The sequence below is a fragment of the Antechinus flavipes genome, chromosome 4 (assembly GCF_016432865.1).
Source record: "Antechinus flavipes isolate AdamAnt ecotype Samford, QLD, Australia chromosome 4, AdamAnt_v2, whole genome shotgun sequence".
NCBI classification, from domain to species: domain Eukaryota; kingdom Metazoa; phylum Chordata; class Mammalia; order Dasyuromorphia; family Dasyuridae; genus Antechinus; species Antechinus flavipes.
The window spans coordinates 359,706,250-359,722,592 of NC_067401.1; the positions used below are offsets into that span (position 1 = coordinate 359,706,250).

The 16,343-nt window shown below is 36.6% G+C and overlaps 1 protein-coding gene across 21 annotated transcripts in view; it reads left to right on the plus strand.

Moving 5' to 3' along the window:
* Positions 1 to 466: 466 nt before the first annotated feature.
* Positions 467 to 16,343, plus strand: part of AFDN (afadin, adherens junction formation factor) — a 161,876-nt gene continuing 145,999 nt past the window's right edge. For all 21 annotated transcript variants that reach the window (XM_051998112.1, XM_051998126.1, XM_051998115.1 and 18 more), the window contains exon 1: positions 467 to 605. In XM_051998112.1, coding sequence (XP_051854072.1) covers positions 498 to 605 — 108 coding nt within the window. In that variant the 5' untranslated portion in view covers positions 467 to 497. The remainder of the gene's footprint in view (positions 606 to 16,343) is intronic.

Below are 16,343 nucleotides of genomic sequence, written 5' to 3' on the forward strand. Positions count from 1 at the left end.
AAGAAAAAAAAGGCAGGCATTTGAAGCACTCGGGCGGGTGAAAGAAGAAAGCCGGCGAAGACGAAGGCGAAGGAAGGAGGCGGCGGCACCAGCTCCAGTGAAACCGGCGCGCGGACGTCGGACCTGCAGCCCAGTCCCGAGCTTGGAACCAGAGTCGAAGCCGGAGCCCTAGCCCATCGGACCGCCCCGCTCCCCGCCGGTTCTCCCTCTTTTATTCGATTTTTTTTTTCTTCTTCCCCCTCCCCTTGCGGAGGGCGAGGCGCGAGCGTTCCCCGCGGGACGGACCCACCCCCCGGCGGCGAATCGGCCCCGCGGGAGGTTCTAGTTAAGGGGGGTGGTGGTCCTGAGAACCCGACAGGGGCGGGGGGCGACGGGGAAGGCAGGCCCGGCCCGGCCCCCCGGGCAGGAGGCGACTGCTCGCAGCTTTCAGTGGCGGTGGTAGCGGCGTTGTTGTTGGCCGGAGCGGCTCCGGTCTACGGAGAGCCAGACGAGGGAGGATGTCGTCGGCCGGCAGCCGGGAAGAGGAGCGGCGGAAACTGGCGGATATCATCAACCACTGGAACGCGAACCGGCTGGACCTGTTCGAAATCAGCCAGCCCACCGAGGTGAGCGACCCCCCCGAGCTGGAGCCCCGCGACCCTAGGTTCCCCGCAGGCCGCGCTGCTGCCGGAGCCCGGCCCCCTGCGCCCTCGCGGCTCCGCTCTCGCCGCCTCCTTCCCTCGCTCGCTCACGCCTCTCGCCCCCGCCGCCTCCTTGCGCTGGGAAGCCCGGGCCGCCCTGACCAGCCGTGGGGGGCGGGGACTCCGATGCCCCTTCCCCTCCCCCATCGGGAAACTGACTCCCCACACACCTCCCTGGGAACGGACCCAGACCCCCCCTCCCCCAGCCAGCTACCCGAGTTTCACCTTTTCTTTACCCCTCCCTTTTACTCGAAACCTCCCCCCGCTTCTAGACCTCAATAACCTGACATTGTTTTCCCCTTCTCTCCCGAGAATCTGACCCGGGTGTCATCTTTTACTTGCCCCCACTCCGGAAAGTAACCCACTTTTTTTTTTTTTTTTTAATCCCTTTGTCAAAAGGATTAGATTAGATCTGTAGAATTCACCTGCTTCCTTCTCCTCTCTCCGTTAATTCCCAGATATTTCCCCCTTTTTTTGCCTCACCCAAGAAAAGACACAGGTGTCCCCCTCTCCAGCCCCTCACGCTCTATGTCCCCCCGTTGAGTTTTTTTTCTCAGAACCTGACATATGGAATGGTCCTTCTTCACTCCCTCTCCGGCTAGCTGCTAGCTAACCCTTCTGTTTGTATTTGTGCCTGCACCTCCAGCAGAATGTTTATTCAGTTTTCCTAATTATCTTCCCTCCCCTCTTTGTGCCTATCTCTTCTTGGCACGAGAAGGGCACCCTGCTTTTGAGAAACATGTACGGTAACCCCCATTCCCCAGACTTTCTCCCTTTGCCCTCCCCCTATCTCCAGGAGTTGGCACCAGAGAAGCGCTTACAAGTTAACGGGAATCACGTCTATAGCTTAGAAAAGTGGGTCCCCTGGTCTGTGGTTCAGGACTTGGAATGTCCGACTAGGCTGGGGTTGGACAGCCGAGATTAGGAAGTGAAAGATAAACCAGATTCCTTTTCTTCTATCTCAGGGAATTGCCAACCTGCCAGTGAGTCAGAGATAGTATTCTGATTGAGGCAACAAAGCAGGTTGTACAAAACGCATAAAAAATAATTAAGGAAAAAGGAAGAGGTAAAAGACTAATGTAGGGAAAGGGTTCTTAACCTTCCATCTCCACCAAGTGAAAAGTTTTCTTTTTGAGTCGTGGAGAATTGATTAAATCTCTCTTAGCTACAGCTTGTTAGCTTTTACAGTGTGCTTAACTTTCTGAAATTCCTTATCCTTGTCACTTTAAAAAGGGCGTGATAGAGCAGGATGTTTTGCCTCTATAGGTTTGAAACTTGGAGGTTGCCAGCGGTTAGTGTAAAGTAAATACCATGATTTTTAGTTTGGGGAGTTAAGAGATAGCAATAAAAAGAGATCTTGTAACTTTTTTTTTTTTTAATGGAAAAGGTGTGGTTTTCTTTGTTCTCAATTGAATGCTTTTTGGTTGCCAGAGAAATGCGTAACACTGACTCCGCCTTCCCCCACCCCCATCTTTTGGCAGGTCAAAGTGTATAGTTTGATAGAAAGTATGGGGGGAGGGTTTGGTAGGTAGAAGTTGTGTTCCTGTTGTCCATGACTGCATAGTTCTTGCTCATAGGGTGGAGGCCGATCATGTGCATGTTCCCAGAGAAAAGAAGGAAATTAACACTTGTTTTTGGCCTACTCTGAATGCAGTTGTTTATTAATAAAGACCACTCGAAGAAACTCAAGTACTGTTAGTCCCTAAAATTAAAATTAAGGTTATGTTTTGGATGCGATTAGAAAAAGGTAACAGAAGCTCCAAACAGGTTACGTTTATAAATTAGACATGATTTAATGACAAACTCATGCAGCTGAACTCGGCTAAGTCCTCAAAATATTTTTGTTATTTTGAGGGCATCTATTGTATCTATAGTATGTTTTTGTCTGTTGGAAGAGACTGTTGTCTGTTCTTGAATTTAGACTTGGAGGATCCACGTGTTATTTGAATCAGTTCTATTGGACTTGAAAGGATATATTGGGATTAATAATTTCTCTTATTGACACCTCTCAAAATCTTTCATTTTATAATTTTTTTTTTTTAGCTTTTACAAATCTTTTGGATATGATTTTTTCTTCACCTTAGACTTCTACTTCAAAATGGTTACATGAGAATATGTTGTTTTATTTATGCATATACAAAGTTGTAATTTTTCCCTGGATTTGTCTTGCAGTAGAGTCCAAAAGAGTTAGCTATCAATTGATAACTGCAGCATAGGCATTAGCAATTAACATTTTTCTGACCCATCTTTTATTGTATACTTGCATTGAATACTGCAAAATCTCAGACTATCAATGGAAAGGCTTCTTTCCATTCATGTATTAAATTAGTTTATATGCACAACAGAATGATTTTTAATCGTGTGGGTTAGGTTTCTAAATAACACTAGTGCCTATTATAAACTAACTTTGATTATAAATATCTTATAAAAGAAGAGCATAAAATCATTTAAGAAATAGTGACCTTTTGAAGGTCACACAGGTAATAGAACATGGCTTTGAACTCGTCCTGACTCCAAAGTTGATATAAACTATGTGTAAGATTGTCATTAGTAAAATTAATACAACTCAGAAGTTTAATTTCGGGTTGAAAAAATGAGTTTTTCAACTTGGAAACTACTATTCAGTTTAAATAAATATATTGAGAATTTAGTTTGTTGTAAGAATTAAATGTTTTTCCTTTAGCAGTTTTATTACATCAAATGTGAGAATGAAATTTTGTACTGTTTTAAAGATAATGCATTTGAACACAATTTTTGTTCTTATTCTATAAATTTAGTTGCAAGCCAACAAGCAGTTCATAAGGATGCATGGTACTTTAAAAAATAAAAGTGTTAGGCTTTTCTGGTGTTCTATTTTTTGTTTTTGGATGAACCTTACAAAAATTCTTATTGGAGCAAATGTACAAGTTCTACATTTACTACAGAAAAATGTGCCTCTTTCTAGACTAATACTGTTTATTTCCTTTGCTTTCTATTTTGTCTTGAAATTTTAATTTCTTTTATAGAATCTAAATAAAATTATTTAATACTGTAATTAGAATTTATGTAAAAGATTCTTTGCTAAACTTTAAAGTTTTCTTAGTTCAGTTTTGTCTTTAAGTGTTTATAGATATTTTTGCTCCAACATCTTAAACCTATTAGTAGGTTTAAGAAAGGCTTTAGATTACATTTAAATTTGTTGAATACTTGTCAAATATCTTGTAACAAGTTGAGCAGTCTTAAAATATAAACAAGAACATTTTATATAGATAGACATTAATTGTCTACATGGGCAAAGTAGTAGATCATAATACTCATTTTCTTAGATAATCAAATCTAGTTCATTTGTAGTAAATGAAATTTTATCATTTGAAGACTATTTAGTGCTATAGTGATCTCAGTCCAGTCTCTGGTGGTGGTGGTTTCATTTGGGCATTTTTTCCATGATCCCATTTGGCAATTTTCTTTTCTTTTTTTAAAAAGTGATTTATCCCAGGGATCACACAGCTAGGAAGTGTTAAGTGTCTGAGGTCAAATTTGAATTCGGGTCCTCCTGACTTCAGGGATGGTGCTCCAACCACTGCGCCACCTAGCTGCCTCTCCATTTGAGAATTTTCTTGGCAAAGATACCTAAGTGCTTTGCCATTTCTTTCTCCTGTCCTTTTTTAGATGAGGAAACCAACTCCAATAGGTTAAATGATTTGTCATACAGCTAAGTGTCCTGTAGACAGATAATAGGTCTGTCAAAAATGAACTGCCATTGTGGCATCCTCAGGTTTTATAGAGAAGGTTATATTAAAAAAAAGGAAGCATTAGTTATTGAATGACTCAGGACCACTCATCATTTAGTTTGCTACTACTTCAAACATAATGCTTAGTGTATTTGCTGGCAAATGTCATATAGTAGTATTGGTTACTTATAGTTAAGCCTTCAGTGAATTAGGCAAATAATTGGGGTAGCTCTCTGGGGATGTTTCTTAGAGATTCTATAATCTTTGGGAAAATGGTGTACTTAGCTTTTAGTATAGCATTCACTTTTAGTTTGAGGAAGTGTACTTATTTTCTTTTGTGTTTATAAAGTCAGTTTTGGAAAGATATTTTAGGAATAAATAAATTGGCTTATAATTTTATTAATTTTATTTTTTACTTGATTTTAGATTCTATATTATTTTGGACTTTAAATAGATGGTCTTCCTAATTTAAATAGTTTTAATAAATGGTAATAGTTGAATAGTTAATTATTTTGACTATTATGTTAAGCTACATCTCGGCAAAAGTGATTCATTTTTCTAAAAGTATCCGTTAACCTTTTTTGTGTAATTAATTATATAATTTAAAACTTATTTGTCTTTTGAATACATCCAGGTGAATTTGTTGTAGATAGTTTGTGATGCTCATTTTTTTCTTTTGCTGATGAATATGGAGCCTTAGAAAAGTTGCCATGTATACATATGTTATGGAATATTCCTGGAAGTAAACCAGTGTATTCCTTTAAAAATTTAGTTGAAATTTAAAAAAAAAAAATCTGTCTTTACAAGTGGTTTTTTTTTTTTTTTTTTTGGTTTGGTGTTGATTTTTACTAGATTTGCAACAATAATTACACTTTAAAAACTCATTCTATTATTCTTAGTGGTTGACTACTAGAGATCTTTTAAAACTTATGTAATTTTATCATAATTAAATAAATTTGTCCCATTTTACACGTTAAATTTTGAAATTTAACCCAATCAAAAATGAGCACCTGGTTCAATGCTGATATATTTTTACAGCTGAATATTTTGTATGGCAATGCTGATTATGCATTAAAGGAAGTAATGTGGTGAGTCACATAACCCATAGAGGAGGTGTGTGAAAAATACCTTAGGGTTTTGTCAGCTGAGGTGGAGTAGGAAGTCTTAAAGTGAGGTAATTTGAGTGACTTAAACTGAATTTAGTTTTTAGACCTGTCCTAAGTGACTTTTATAACATAAATTCCCAGAATTTAAAATTTTGAAAATTGAAGTACTCTATTTTTAATTGTGAAGTTCTTTTTTTTTTTTAAATTTTCTTTTTCAGCTAACCATTCCCCTGTCTTTTATTTGCTAATGAATGGAAATTTACATGATTATAAATCCTTCATATTCATATTGACTCTTGAAAAGTTTCACTTTTGTTTACGTGTTTCTTGTATACAGTTAGGGTGTTTGGAGTGTTCAAGGCCAATTCAGAGACCATCATATACCCTCTGGTGTGAGGGTTTGATTGGCCCTTTTCAGGATTCATCCATCTCTGATGTGCACCTCACACCCAACTCTCACTTGGGACTCCAAGAAGTTGTAGCATGCATAGCAGCCACGTCTGGTTCGTTTGATGGGCCTCATATGTGTCCTTGGTGGAATGGGAAGATGAAAGCTCTTTGTTCTGGGGGCCGTGAAACCAAGTGGATGTTGTGGAGCACTTAGAACTTGGTCCAACGTGGTAGATATCAAGGTTATCTCCTGTTTCCCGAGCATCTTGACTTTTGTCTTGCTGCTGGACATCCTATGCCTGGAAGAGAGTGAGGTTGACTTCGGGGAGCTTTGCCTCACTTAAATCCAATTCACGTACAGGTCAACAAGAAGAGGAGGAATAGCATTGTACACAAATAATCGATAAAAAGAACTTAAAGAAGTATTATGAGAAATTAGAGGAGGGAAAGATCTCTTTATGCTGGGGTTGAGTAGAGAATATATGAGAAGGCTTCCTGGATTAGACATCTGAATTTAGCTTTGAGGGAAAAGAGAGAAGGGACTTAAAAGCGTAAAAGCTGGGGAGAGAAATCTTATAATATTCTGCATGGCGATGAAAAATAGACAGGTTATAGTTTGGCATATATGAGTTTTGTACACTGGAAAATTGAACCCAATTTTAAAATCTATAGGTCTAAGTGTGTTAATAGTAACCTAGCAGAGTTTTGAGAACTAGTGGTAATAGGCTGACAGAATCTGCTCACGTTCTAGTTGACAGGCAGGTGTGAGCATTCTGCCAAAGCAGAAGGCTTTCTGCTCATGTGCAGAAGCTTTCCCTACAATTTCTTGTGTTATACAGCTGAAATGAAGAAAACAGATGTTTTACAGCCAGCTGAGTATCTGGTTGCCTAAGCCAAATCACCTGGCTGAGCTTTTATTTTGTTAAAAAAACAAAACAGAACCTTAGGCTTTTTGATCTGGCCACAGCAAATTTCAAACCTCATTCTGAAGGATATATTTTAATTTTGCCTGAGAAAATGTTATATATATTCATTAAGTTGAAACATTGTTTAGAATTTTATAAACATGAAGAAATAGTTTCTTAACTATAAATAATTTACATGAGAATTTCAGTGATTATTTGAGGTTTGATATCTAATTTGCAGCTGTCAGTCATGAATGAAAATTGTTTTGAGTTGAAATTGTACATTTTAGGTATGATTGGCAAGTATTCCAATTTACTTCTCTTATATGGAAAAACAAATGTTACTTATAGAAAAAGGGGTTTTATACATTTGTAACTATAAAAATTACTCAAGTCAAAAAGCCCTTAAGTGCCTATTGCAGGGGTCCTCAAACTTTTTAAAGAGGGGGCCAGTTCACTGTCCCTCAGACTGTTGGAGGGCTGGACTATAGTAAAAACAAAAACTTTGTGGGCCTTTAAATAAAGAAACTTCATAGCCTGGGCGAGGGGGATAATCGTCCTCAGCTATCGAAGCTGGCCCATAGGCCATAGTTTGAGGACCCCTGGCCTATTGTGTGTTAGGCCCTCTGCTTAATGCACAGGCAAAAACCAGTTCCTGCCCTCAAGTAATTAACAATATAACGAGCTACAGAAAACACCCCCTCTTTCCCCCCTTCCCCCCCCCCCTCCACACACACACACATCTCTATACCCCTCTTTCCACATATATACAGGATAAATTGTAGATGATCTTTAGGGGAGTGGAGTAAAGTGTAATCATACCTGAAAGTTGGTACAGCACTAGATTTTGTAGACTTTAAAATACAGAGGTTTTTATCTTTAATGATGGGAGTAATTGGGAGCCACTGGAGTTATAAAATAATAGAGGTGACATGGCACTTCATAAAGTGATCACCATGAGAAGTAGCGTGTATCTTGTATGCTATATAACATGCTGTTGACATTTTATGAAATATCTAGGATGAAGGACATGTTATAGTTATAAAATGGGATTTTTTTTTTTTAATCTCTTGATGCTTTTCTTCTGACATGTAGACAATGGACTCCCAAGTTTGACCTCATTAAAGTATGTTAGAGGTAGGAGGTATTTTAATGACTGAACTAGTCATTATTTATATATAGAGAGGTAGGAGGTATTTTAATGACTGAACTAGTCATTATTTATATATATATACATATATATATATATATATATATATATATATATATATATATATATATATATATATCAGATTTTCTTACAATTTCAATATACGTCCTGGGTTTTGAAGATTGGGTAGAATTTCAATAAGTAGAGATGGGGAGGATAGTCAGAGTGTCACAAGCAAAGATGTAGATCACAATATGGAACTTGTACAGAGAGCTCATTTATATGAGTTTTGATCATAAAATACAGGAAATGTTTAAGGAATTTGGACATTAGTTGTAGATCATAGGGAGCTCTTGGAAAATTCTGGGTAGTTGATTGACATGATTAGTCTTAGAAAAATTGATCTAATTTATGGATTGGAGGAGGTGTAGAGACAACTTGTGGAGCTCAATTAGGTAGCTTAATAACAAATAGCTGATATCATATTGTGCTTGAAGGTTTGGAAAGGCATTTTACTTATTCTCATTTGATCTTCACAACAACTTTGGGAAGTAGGTTCTGTTATTATCCTTATTTTATAGATAAGGAAACTTGGGCTCAAGAGCTAAGTGACTTGCTCAGGGTCACATAACTTGTGAGGTCTTCAGGAGTTAATAACATTTAGAAATGAGAGGTTGCAAAGCCTTCTGAATGGTGACCCAGAACATGGCATAGAACGATATTAAAGAAAAAAAAATCCGTACCATTTAGAGCCTAATTTCATGTGGAGGAGAAAGAAAGGAAAGGGAGAAGTTAAAAATGATTCTGGGGTTGAAATTTGGGTAAGTGTTAAATTTGTGTAATTTTTGAAAAAACATTTGAAAAAATGTTCTCTTCTACTCACTTCACTTAGCATCAGTTTATTACTGATGCTAAGTGAAATGAGCAGAACCAGGAGATCATTATACACTTCGACAACGATATTGTATGAGGATGTATTCTGATGGAAGTGGATTTCTATGACAAAGAGACCTAACTGAGTTTCAATGGATAAATGATGGACAGAAACAGCTACACCCAAAGAAAGAACACTGGGAAACGAATGTGAACTATCTGCATTTTTGTTTTTCTTCCCGGGTTATTTATACCTTCTGAATCCAATTCTCCCTATGCAACAAGAGAACTATCCGGTGCTGCAAACATATATTGTATCTAGGATATACTGCAACATATCCAACATATAAAGGACTGCTTGCCATCTAGGGGAGGGGGTGGAGGGAGGGAGGGAAAAAAAAAATCGGAACAGAAACGAGTGTCAATATAAAGTAATTATTAAATAAAAATTTTAAAAAAAAAGCATCAGTTCATTAAAGTCTCTCAAGGCTAAAATCATCCTGCTCATCATTCCTTATAGAACAATATTTCATTACATCCACACATCAAAAGTTATTTAGCCATTCCCCAACTGAGGGAGATGCCCGGTTTTTTTTTTTTTTTTCCTTTTTTATATTAAAGCTTTTTATTTTCAAAATATGCATCTCTCCCTTCCTTCCCTCCACTCCTTTCCCTAGATGGCAAATAATCAATATATGTTCAATATGTGCAATTCTTTTTTACATATTTCCACAGTTATCTTGCAGCACAAGAAAAGTCAGATCAAAAAGGAAAAAAAATGAAAAAGAAAACAAAATGCAAACAAAGAACAAAAAGTAAAAATGCTATGTTGTGATCCACACTCAGTTCTCACAGTTCTCTCTGTGGGTGTAGATGGCTCTTTTCATCACAAGATCATTGGAACTGGCCTCAATCATCTCATTGTAGAGAACAGTAGAATTGATCAACACATAATCTTGCTATTGCTGTATACAGTGATCTTCTGGTTTTGCTCATTTCACTTAGCATCAGTTCATGTAAGCCTTTCCAGGCCTCTCTGAAATCATCCTAGTGGTCATTTCTTAAGGAACAATAATCCATAATATTTATATACCATAATTTAGCCATTCTCTAGCTGATGGGCATCCACTCACTTTCTAGTTTCTTGCCAGTACACAAAGGGCTGCCACAAACATTTTTGCATATGTGGGTACCCTTTTCTTTTAGAGAGATGCCTGTTTTTTCAACAAGCACTTAGAAATTCCCCATCCCTGTGTAAAGACCCAGGGAAAGATACAAGCCAATTCAGCAAACACTTTCTCAGTATGTGAAAGTAGATACAAAAGCACAATTAAACAATACTCCCTGCCCCTGACATGCTTATATTGTACTAGATTAGAGATAATAGATATAGCAGTTAATTCCTGTAAAAGTAATGGGATGTTCTGAAGCAGAGATCACCAAGAGAGGACAGACTTCTTAAGAGAAGACTTTAATAAAAAGAACATGAGAAAGGAAAAAATGAGATAGCAAAATAAATAATGGTGGTGATAGAGAATTGTCATAGCACAAAAAAGGTGAGGGGTATTCCAGAAGAAAAATTGCTGTGGGATGAGAATGAGGAATTTGAGCTGGTAAATTTCTGTAAATTTGGGGGTTAAGGCATGGATTGGTGATAAGGAAGTCAAGTTGTTAGACTGAAATATTCTCAATGTTGATAGAATCTCAAAACTTGAAAGGGCATTTAGAGGTTTTGAGCTTAAATGTAGGATTTAAAATGTATCCTTATTAAATTTCATCTTATTAGATTTAGGTCCTTATGGAGCTCTTAGAATCTCAAGAGTTGGAAGAAATTTTAGAAACCTTCTAGCTCAACTGATACCTACACAAAAGTAGGCTCAATGACATAATTGACAAAGGATTTATTTTTTTATAATTGCTTCTTCTTTGAATGCTATAACCTAACAAATTTTTAATAAGAAAAAACCAAAGTGCATCAAACAATTATTGTAAAAGTATGAATAAAAAAAGCACGAATGGATTGAAGTATTTAAAACATTATATTTATTACACACGTAACAGTTCAGTGATTCTCCTTTGTTTCCTCCATAAAATATAAAATTCCTTAGTTTGGCTTTTAATTCCCTTTAAAATATGACTCCAAATGACCTTTGCAAGCTTATTGCACATTGCTTACACATCCTCCTATCTTGCTTAATGAGCTAGTATCTGGTTTAATGGATAAACTGCTGGACCTGGAGTCCCTAAGACTTATTTTTCTAAGCTTTCAAATCTGGCCTGAGATACTAGCTGTGTGATTCTTGGCAAGGCACTTAACCCTGTTTGCCTCAGTTTCTTTCATCTGTCAAGTGAAATGGAGAAAGAAATGAAAAGCCATTCCCAATATCTTTCCCAGGAAAATCCACAAATGGGGTCACAAAAGATGTTCCCTATTTTTTATAGAATGTTCCATACATTAACAAAAACTGTCTATTTCTAGAAGGCTACATTTATCATTTTTTGGTTCTTAAAATCTAACCCCTAACAAGAAAGCTTCCTATAGGAAATCTATCCTGGTTCCCCTATTTCCAATTGTTGGTGCCCCACATCTCCTTGCGTCTATTTTTTTACATATTTTATATTTACTTTTTTGTGTATGTTTTCTATCTAATAGGGTCCTGGAGAGCAGATTGTGTGCCTAAGAGAGATCTCCAGTGCTTTAGCCACACAGTGAGAACTTACTAAATAATAGATAAAAGACTGAATAAACTTTGCAAGTATTTACATTTAATGTCACTGCATAAAGCACAAAGTATTAATTTTTTAGTCACCCCTTCTAAATCTTTGTCAGGATTCTTTGTCCATTCATTCTTTTGCACTTTTTCCCCTCTTTCTGGTAGGGGTAAGATTGTAGTCTGTTCTTGGTTCCAGTTCTGATTTTTTTTCATTTTTCATTTCATAAAGGTCTCCCTAAAATTCTTTACTCCTTATGTTTTCTTGTCTTAATTGTATTATATTTACTTAATTTAAAGTACCATAATATGTGTAAACATTTCTTGAATATTTAGGTTGCTTTCAGTTTTTTGCAATTGCAAAATAATTCTGTTTGGAAAATCATTAAACAAATCACTCTTCTTGTGTTGAGTTGTTACAGGTATGAGTATGTCAGCACTATATCTAATCTTTCTCATCTTTTCCCAGTTTTCTATTATTAACTGCCTGGGGAACATTTCCACCTGAATGTCTCAAAATTCATGGGTCCAAAACAAAACTGAGGGTTCCACTGTGCAATTGTTCCTGTCCTTATTCTTTTCTTTCTCTCACCTTTCATAAACAATAATTTGCAAAAGTACAATCAAATTAAATGCACAGCATTTCTCACATCTATTCCTCCTCCCCACCCCCCAGCCTCACAGGGGCCACTACTTCAGCTCTTACCAGGACTATTGAGTAGATTCTTTTTTTCCTTCTATTTTCTCTCTTGTGACCCATCTTACATATGAACTCCTATGGTCTTCCAAAGGCACAGATCTGTCTTTTACCCCTTTCAGTGGTTACTATTGCATCTAGGATAAATACAGAACTCTTTTGTTAGGCATTGAAAGCCCCTAACAAGCAGATTTCTTGCCTCATTGTATATCTTTTTTTTTCAATGTTGTATAGTTTAACCAAATTGTCTGCCTTTTGTTCTCTATACTTGGGACTCCTCTCCTTTTCTATATACCTGTTCCTTGGAAGTTAGCTGTGTTTGGAATTTATTCTCTTCATACCTCAGCCACTTAGAAAACTTGATTTTATTCCAAGATTATGGCTTGTGCCATTTTTGGCAGAAAGTTTTTGCTAATGCTCTTCTTTGTTTTTATCAGTCTTTTTTTGGTATGTTGATATGCAGGTTTTTTTATTATATTTAAAAAACTTGTGTCTGATAACTCCCATCTGTTGAATAAGAAAAATATTTTTGTTGAAATGGGTAGCTTTTGTACATAGAGCTTTTCTTTCACTTGAAAAATAAATGAGCCCTTTTCAATTTGCAATGTCAATCCTGATTTTTCGATATTATTGTAATCAATTAACAAGTATTTATTAAATCACTTATTATTGCAAACATTATGCTTAGTATTAAGGATACAGACAAAGTTACATTTTACAGAGGGGAGAAAATATACACATATTTTTATCAAATATATAATTTTGGGGTAAGAGCAGGCCGTAGTTGAGAGGGAAAATCAGACAAGGCCTTATGTCAAAGAAATGTTGAATTGGTATATAGAGTATTGGACTTGGGTTCAAGAAGACCTGGATTCATATTCTCTTTCACTTTATTATCTATGTTAATTTGGACAAATCACCTAACCCTTCTGTAACTCCTGTTATTTCTTTACCTATAAAATAAGGTTTGGGGCTGGGTGATTTGTAAGATAACTTTTTTTTTAAATTTTATTTAATAATAACTTTGTATTGACAGAATCCATGCCAGTGTAATTTTTTACAACATTATCCCTTGCACTCGCTTATGTTTCGTTTTTCCCCCTCCCTCCCTCCACCCCACCCCCCCAAGATGGCAAGCAGTCCTATATATGTTAAATATGTTGCAGTATATCCTAGATACAATACATATTTGCAGAACTGAACAGTTCTCCTGTTGCACAGGGAGAATTGGATTCAGAAGGTAAAAATAACTCGGGAAGAAAATCAAAAATGCAAATAGTTCACATTCGTTTCCCAGTGTTCCTTCTTTGGGTGTAGCTGTTTCTGTCCATCATTTATCCATTGAAACTCAGTTAGGTCTCTTTGTCATAGAAATCCACTTCCATCAGAATATATCCTCATACAATATCGTTGTTGAAGTGTATAATGATCTCCTGGTTCTGCTCATCTCACTTAGCATCAGTTCATGTAAGTCTCGCCAGTCCTCTCTGTATTCATCCTGCTGGTCATTCCTTACAGAGCAATAATATTCCATAACATTCATATACCACAATTTACCCAGCCATTCTCCAATTGATGGGCATCCATTCATTTTCCAGTTTCTAGCCATTACAAATAGGGCTGCTACAAACATTTTGGTACATACAGGTCCCTTTCCCTTTTTTAGTATCTCTTTGGGGTATAAGCCCAATAGAAACACTGCTGGATCAAAGGGTATGCACAGTTTGATAACTTTTTGGGCATAATTCCAGATTGCTCTCCAGAATGGTTGGATTCGTTCACAACTCCACCAACAATGCATCAGTATCCCCGTTTTCCCGCATCCCCTCCAACATTCCTCATTATCTTTCCCTGTCACTCTAGCCAATCTGACAGGTGTGTAGTGATATCTCAGAGTTGTCTTAATTTGCATTTCTCTGATCAATAGTGATTTGGAACACTCTTTCATGTGAGTGGTAATAGTTTCAATTTCATCATCTGAAAATTGTCTATTCATATCCTTTGACCATTTATCAATTGGAGAATGGCTTGATTTTTTATAAATTTGAGTCAGTTCTCTATATATTTTGGAAATGAGGCCTTTATCAGAACCTTTAATTGTAAAGATGTTTTCCCAGTTTGTTGCTTCCCTACTAATCTTGTTTGCATTCGTTCTGTTTGTACAAAGGCTTTTTAATTTGATATAATCAAAATTTTCTATTTTGTGATCAATAATGGTCTCTAGTTCATCTTTGTAAGATAACTTTTAAGCTCTAAATCTCTATTTAGATCCTGCGGACTTGTATAAGAGATAGATTCATTCCTGGCTTAACTAGATTTTTTTTTTTTATGCTATTAAGGAAACACTTCATATTTATAGTGGGTTTCTTTAAAAATGCTCTTAAAAGGGACTGTGAACCAATCCAATTATTTTGGAGAGCAATGTGGAACTATGCCCAAAGAGTTATAAAACCACATATACCTTTTAATCCAGCAATACCATTTTTAGGCCTGTTTTCCAAGTTGATCAGGGTAAAAAGAAAAAGAATCTATGTGTTTTAAAATATTTATGACAGCTTCCTTTGTGGTGGCAAAGATCTGGAAATTGAGTTGGGGGATGACTAAATGATGAAATATTACTGTGCTAATAAGTGATGAGCACGATGATCTTAAAAAAACTTAGATAGACTTGAACAAAATAATGTGAAGGGTGAAATGATCAGAACCAAGTGAACATTGTACATATAGGAACAGCAATTTTGTTGGAAGAGTAAATGTGAATGACTAGGCTATTCTGATAGGAATATTTAAATTAACTACAAAAGACCTGTGAAGGAAGATGCTATATATCTTTAGAGAACAAATTGATATTTCGAACTATTTGTTGTATAGTTTTTACATATCTCTGTGTCAGATTGGAAGAGAGGAAGGGAAGCAGCTTGAAACTTTAACCAAAAAATAAGATAAAAATAAATATGAAAAAAAATCTCTTAAAATGAGGGGAAATAGTCACATTATTTGGGGCTCAGAAAACCTATGATTGAGTACTTGTTTCATTGCCTTTGGCAAATTAGTTTCTTTGGGGCCTCTATTCTCTCATGTGAAATAAGTGGTGTTGGACAATGTAATTTCTAGGATCTCTTTCAGCCTTAATATTTTATAATTTTGTAGGTACATGGAATATGATAGATGTTTCTATTCCTGTTAGGGATAGGGAACTTCATCTAAAGTTTCCTCTTGCTATGGAAGTGGCCTTTTCTGAAATTTACAATCTTGGAGACATCTGTTTAGGAATTTAGGAGTTTATTAGTTTGCTGGAAATGGTATGTTGGGTGGTGAGGGGAACTTGAACTCAGATTCTAAGTCAGTTCTCTTATCTACTATGTTGTATTATCACTTGTAATTTAAAAAATAAATGATGGCATTTTATGGAATGAAATCTCAATCTATAATTTTGATCAAGATTATTGTCTTCAAGCAGTGGTAGATAATGTAAATTGTTCATTCTCTGCCCTTCACCCAGCCAACTCCTAGTGGCCATCCTGATAACTCTTAAGTTTTCAGACAAGTCATTTTTACTGGATCCATACTGGAGACCTTTCCAACGTGGCATACTCTGTTAAGGCTTATATTCAGATGTCATAACTTTCGAGGACCCAGGGTTATTCTGTATATTCTGATCAAGCATTGGAGCAGGATTTAGTAAAAGTTGGACTTCATGGTATTTTAGTTATGAGTGATGGAAGAGATTTTAGAAATTATCTAATCCAAACCATTAATTTACAAATGAGAAAACTTGAATTTATAGGTATGGAAGAACTAAGACTAGAGACAATACATTTCCAGCCATTTATTCTTTATGTCGTTTCCAAAATAGTTAATTTCCTCTAACCTTGTTATTTTATAGCAGAAGAAATTGATGTATGGAGAGGTTGAGTGAGTCTTGGCCTCATCTCATAGCCTGAATGTCCTTGGGCATTTTGAGCCTATGTTTTCTAGAAATCTATTTCACTTTATGCATATTCATTCATTCTCTTTCTCTTTCTCTCTCTCTCTCTCTCTCTCTCTCTTTCCCCCCTCACACACACACACCTAGGAAGTGTTAAGTGTCTGAGGTCACATCTGAGTGACCAGTTCTCCTG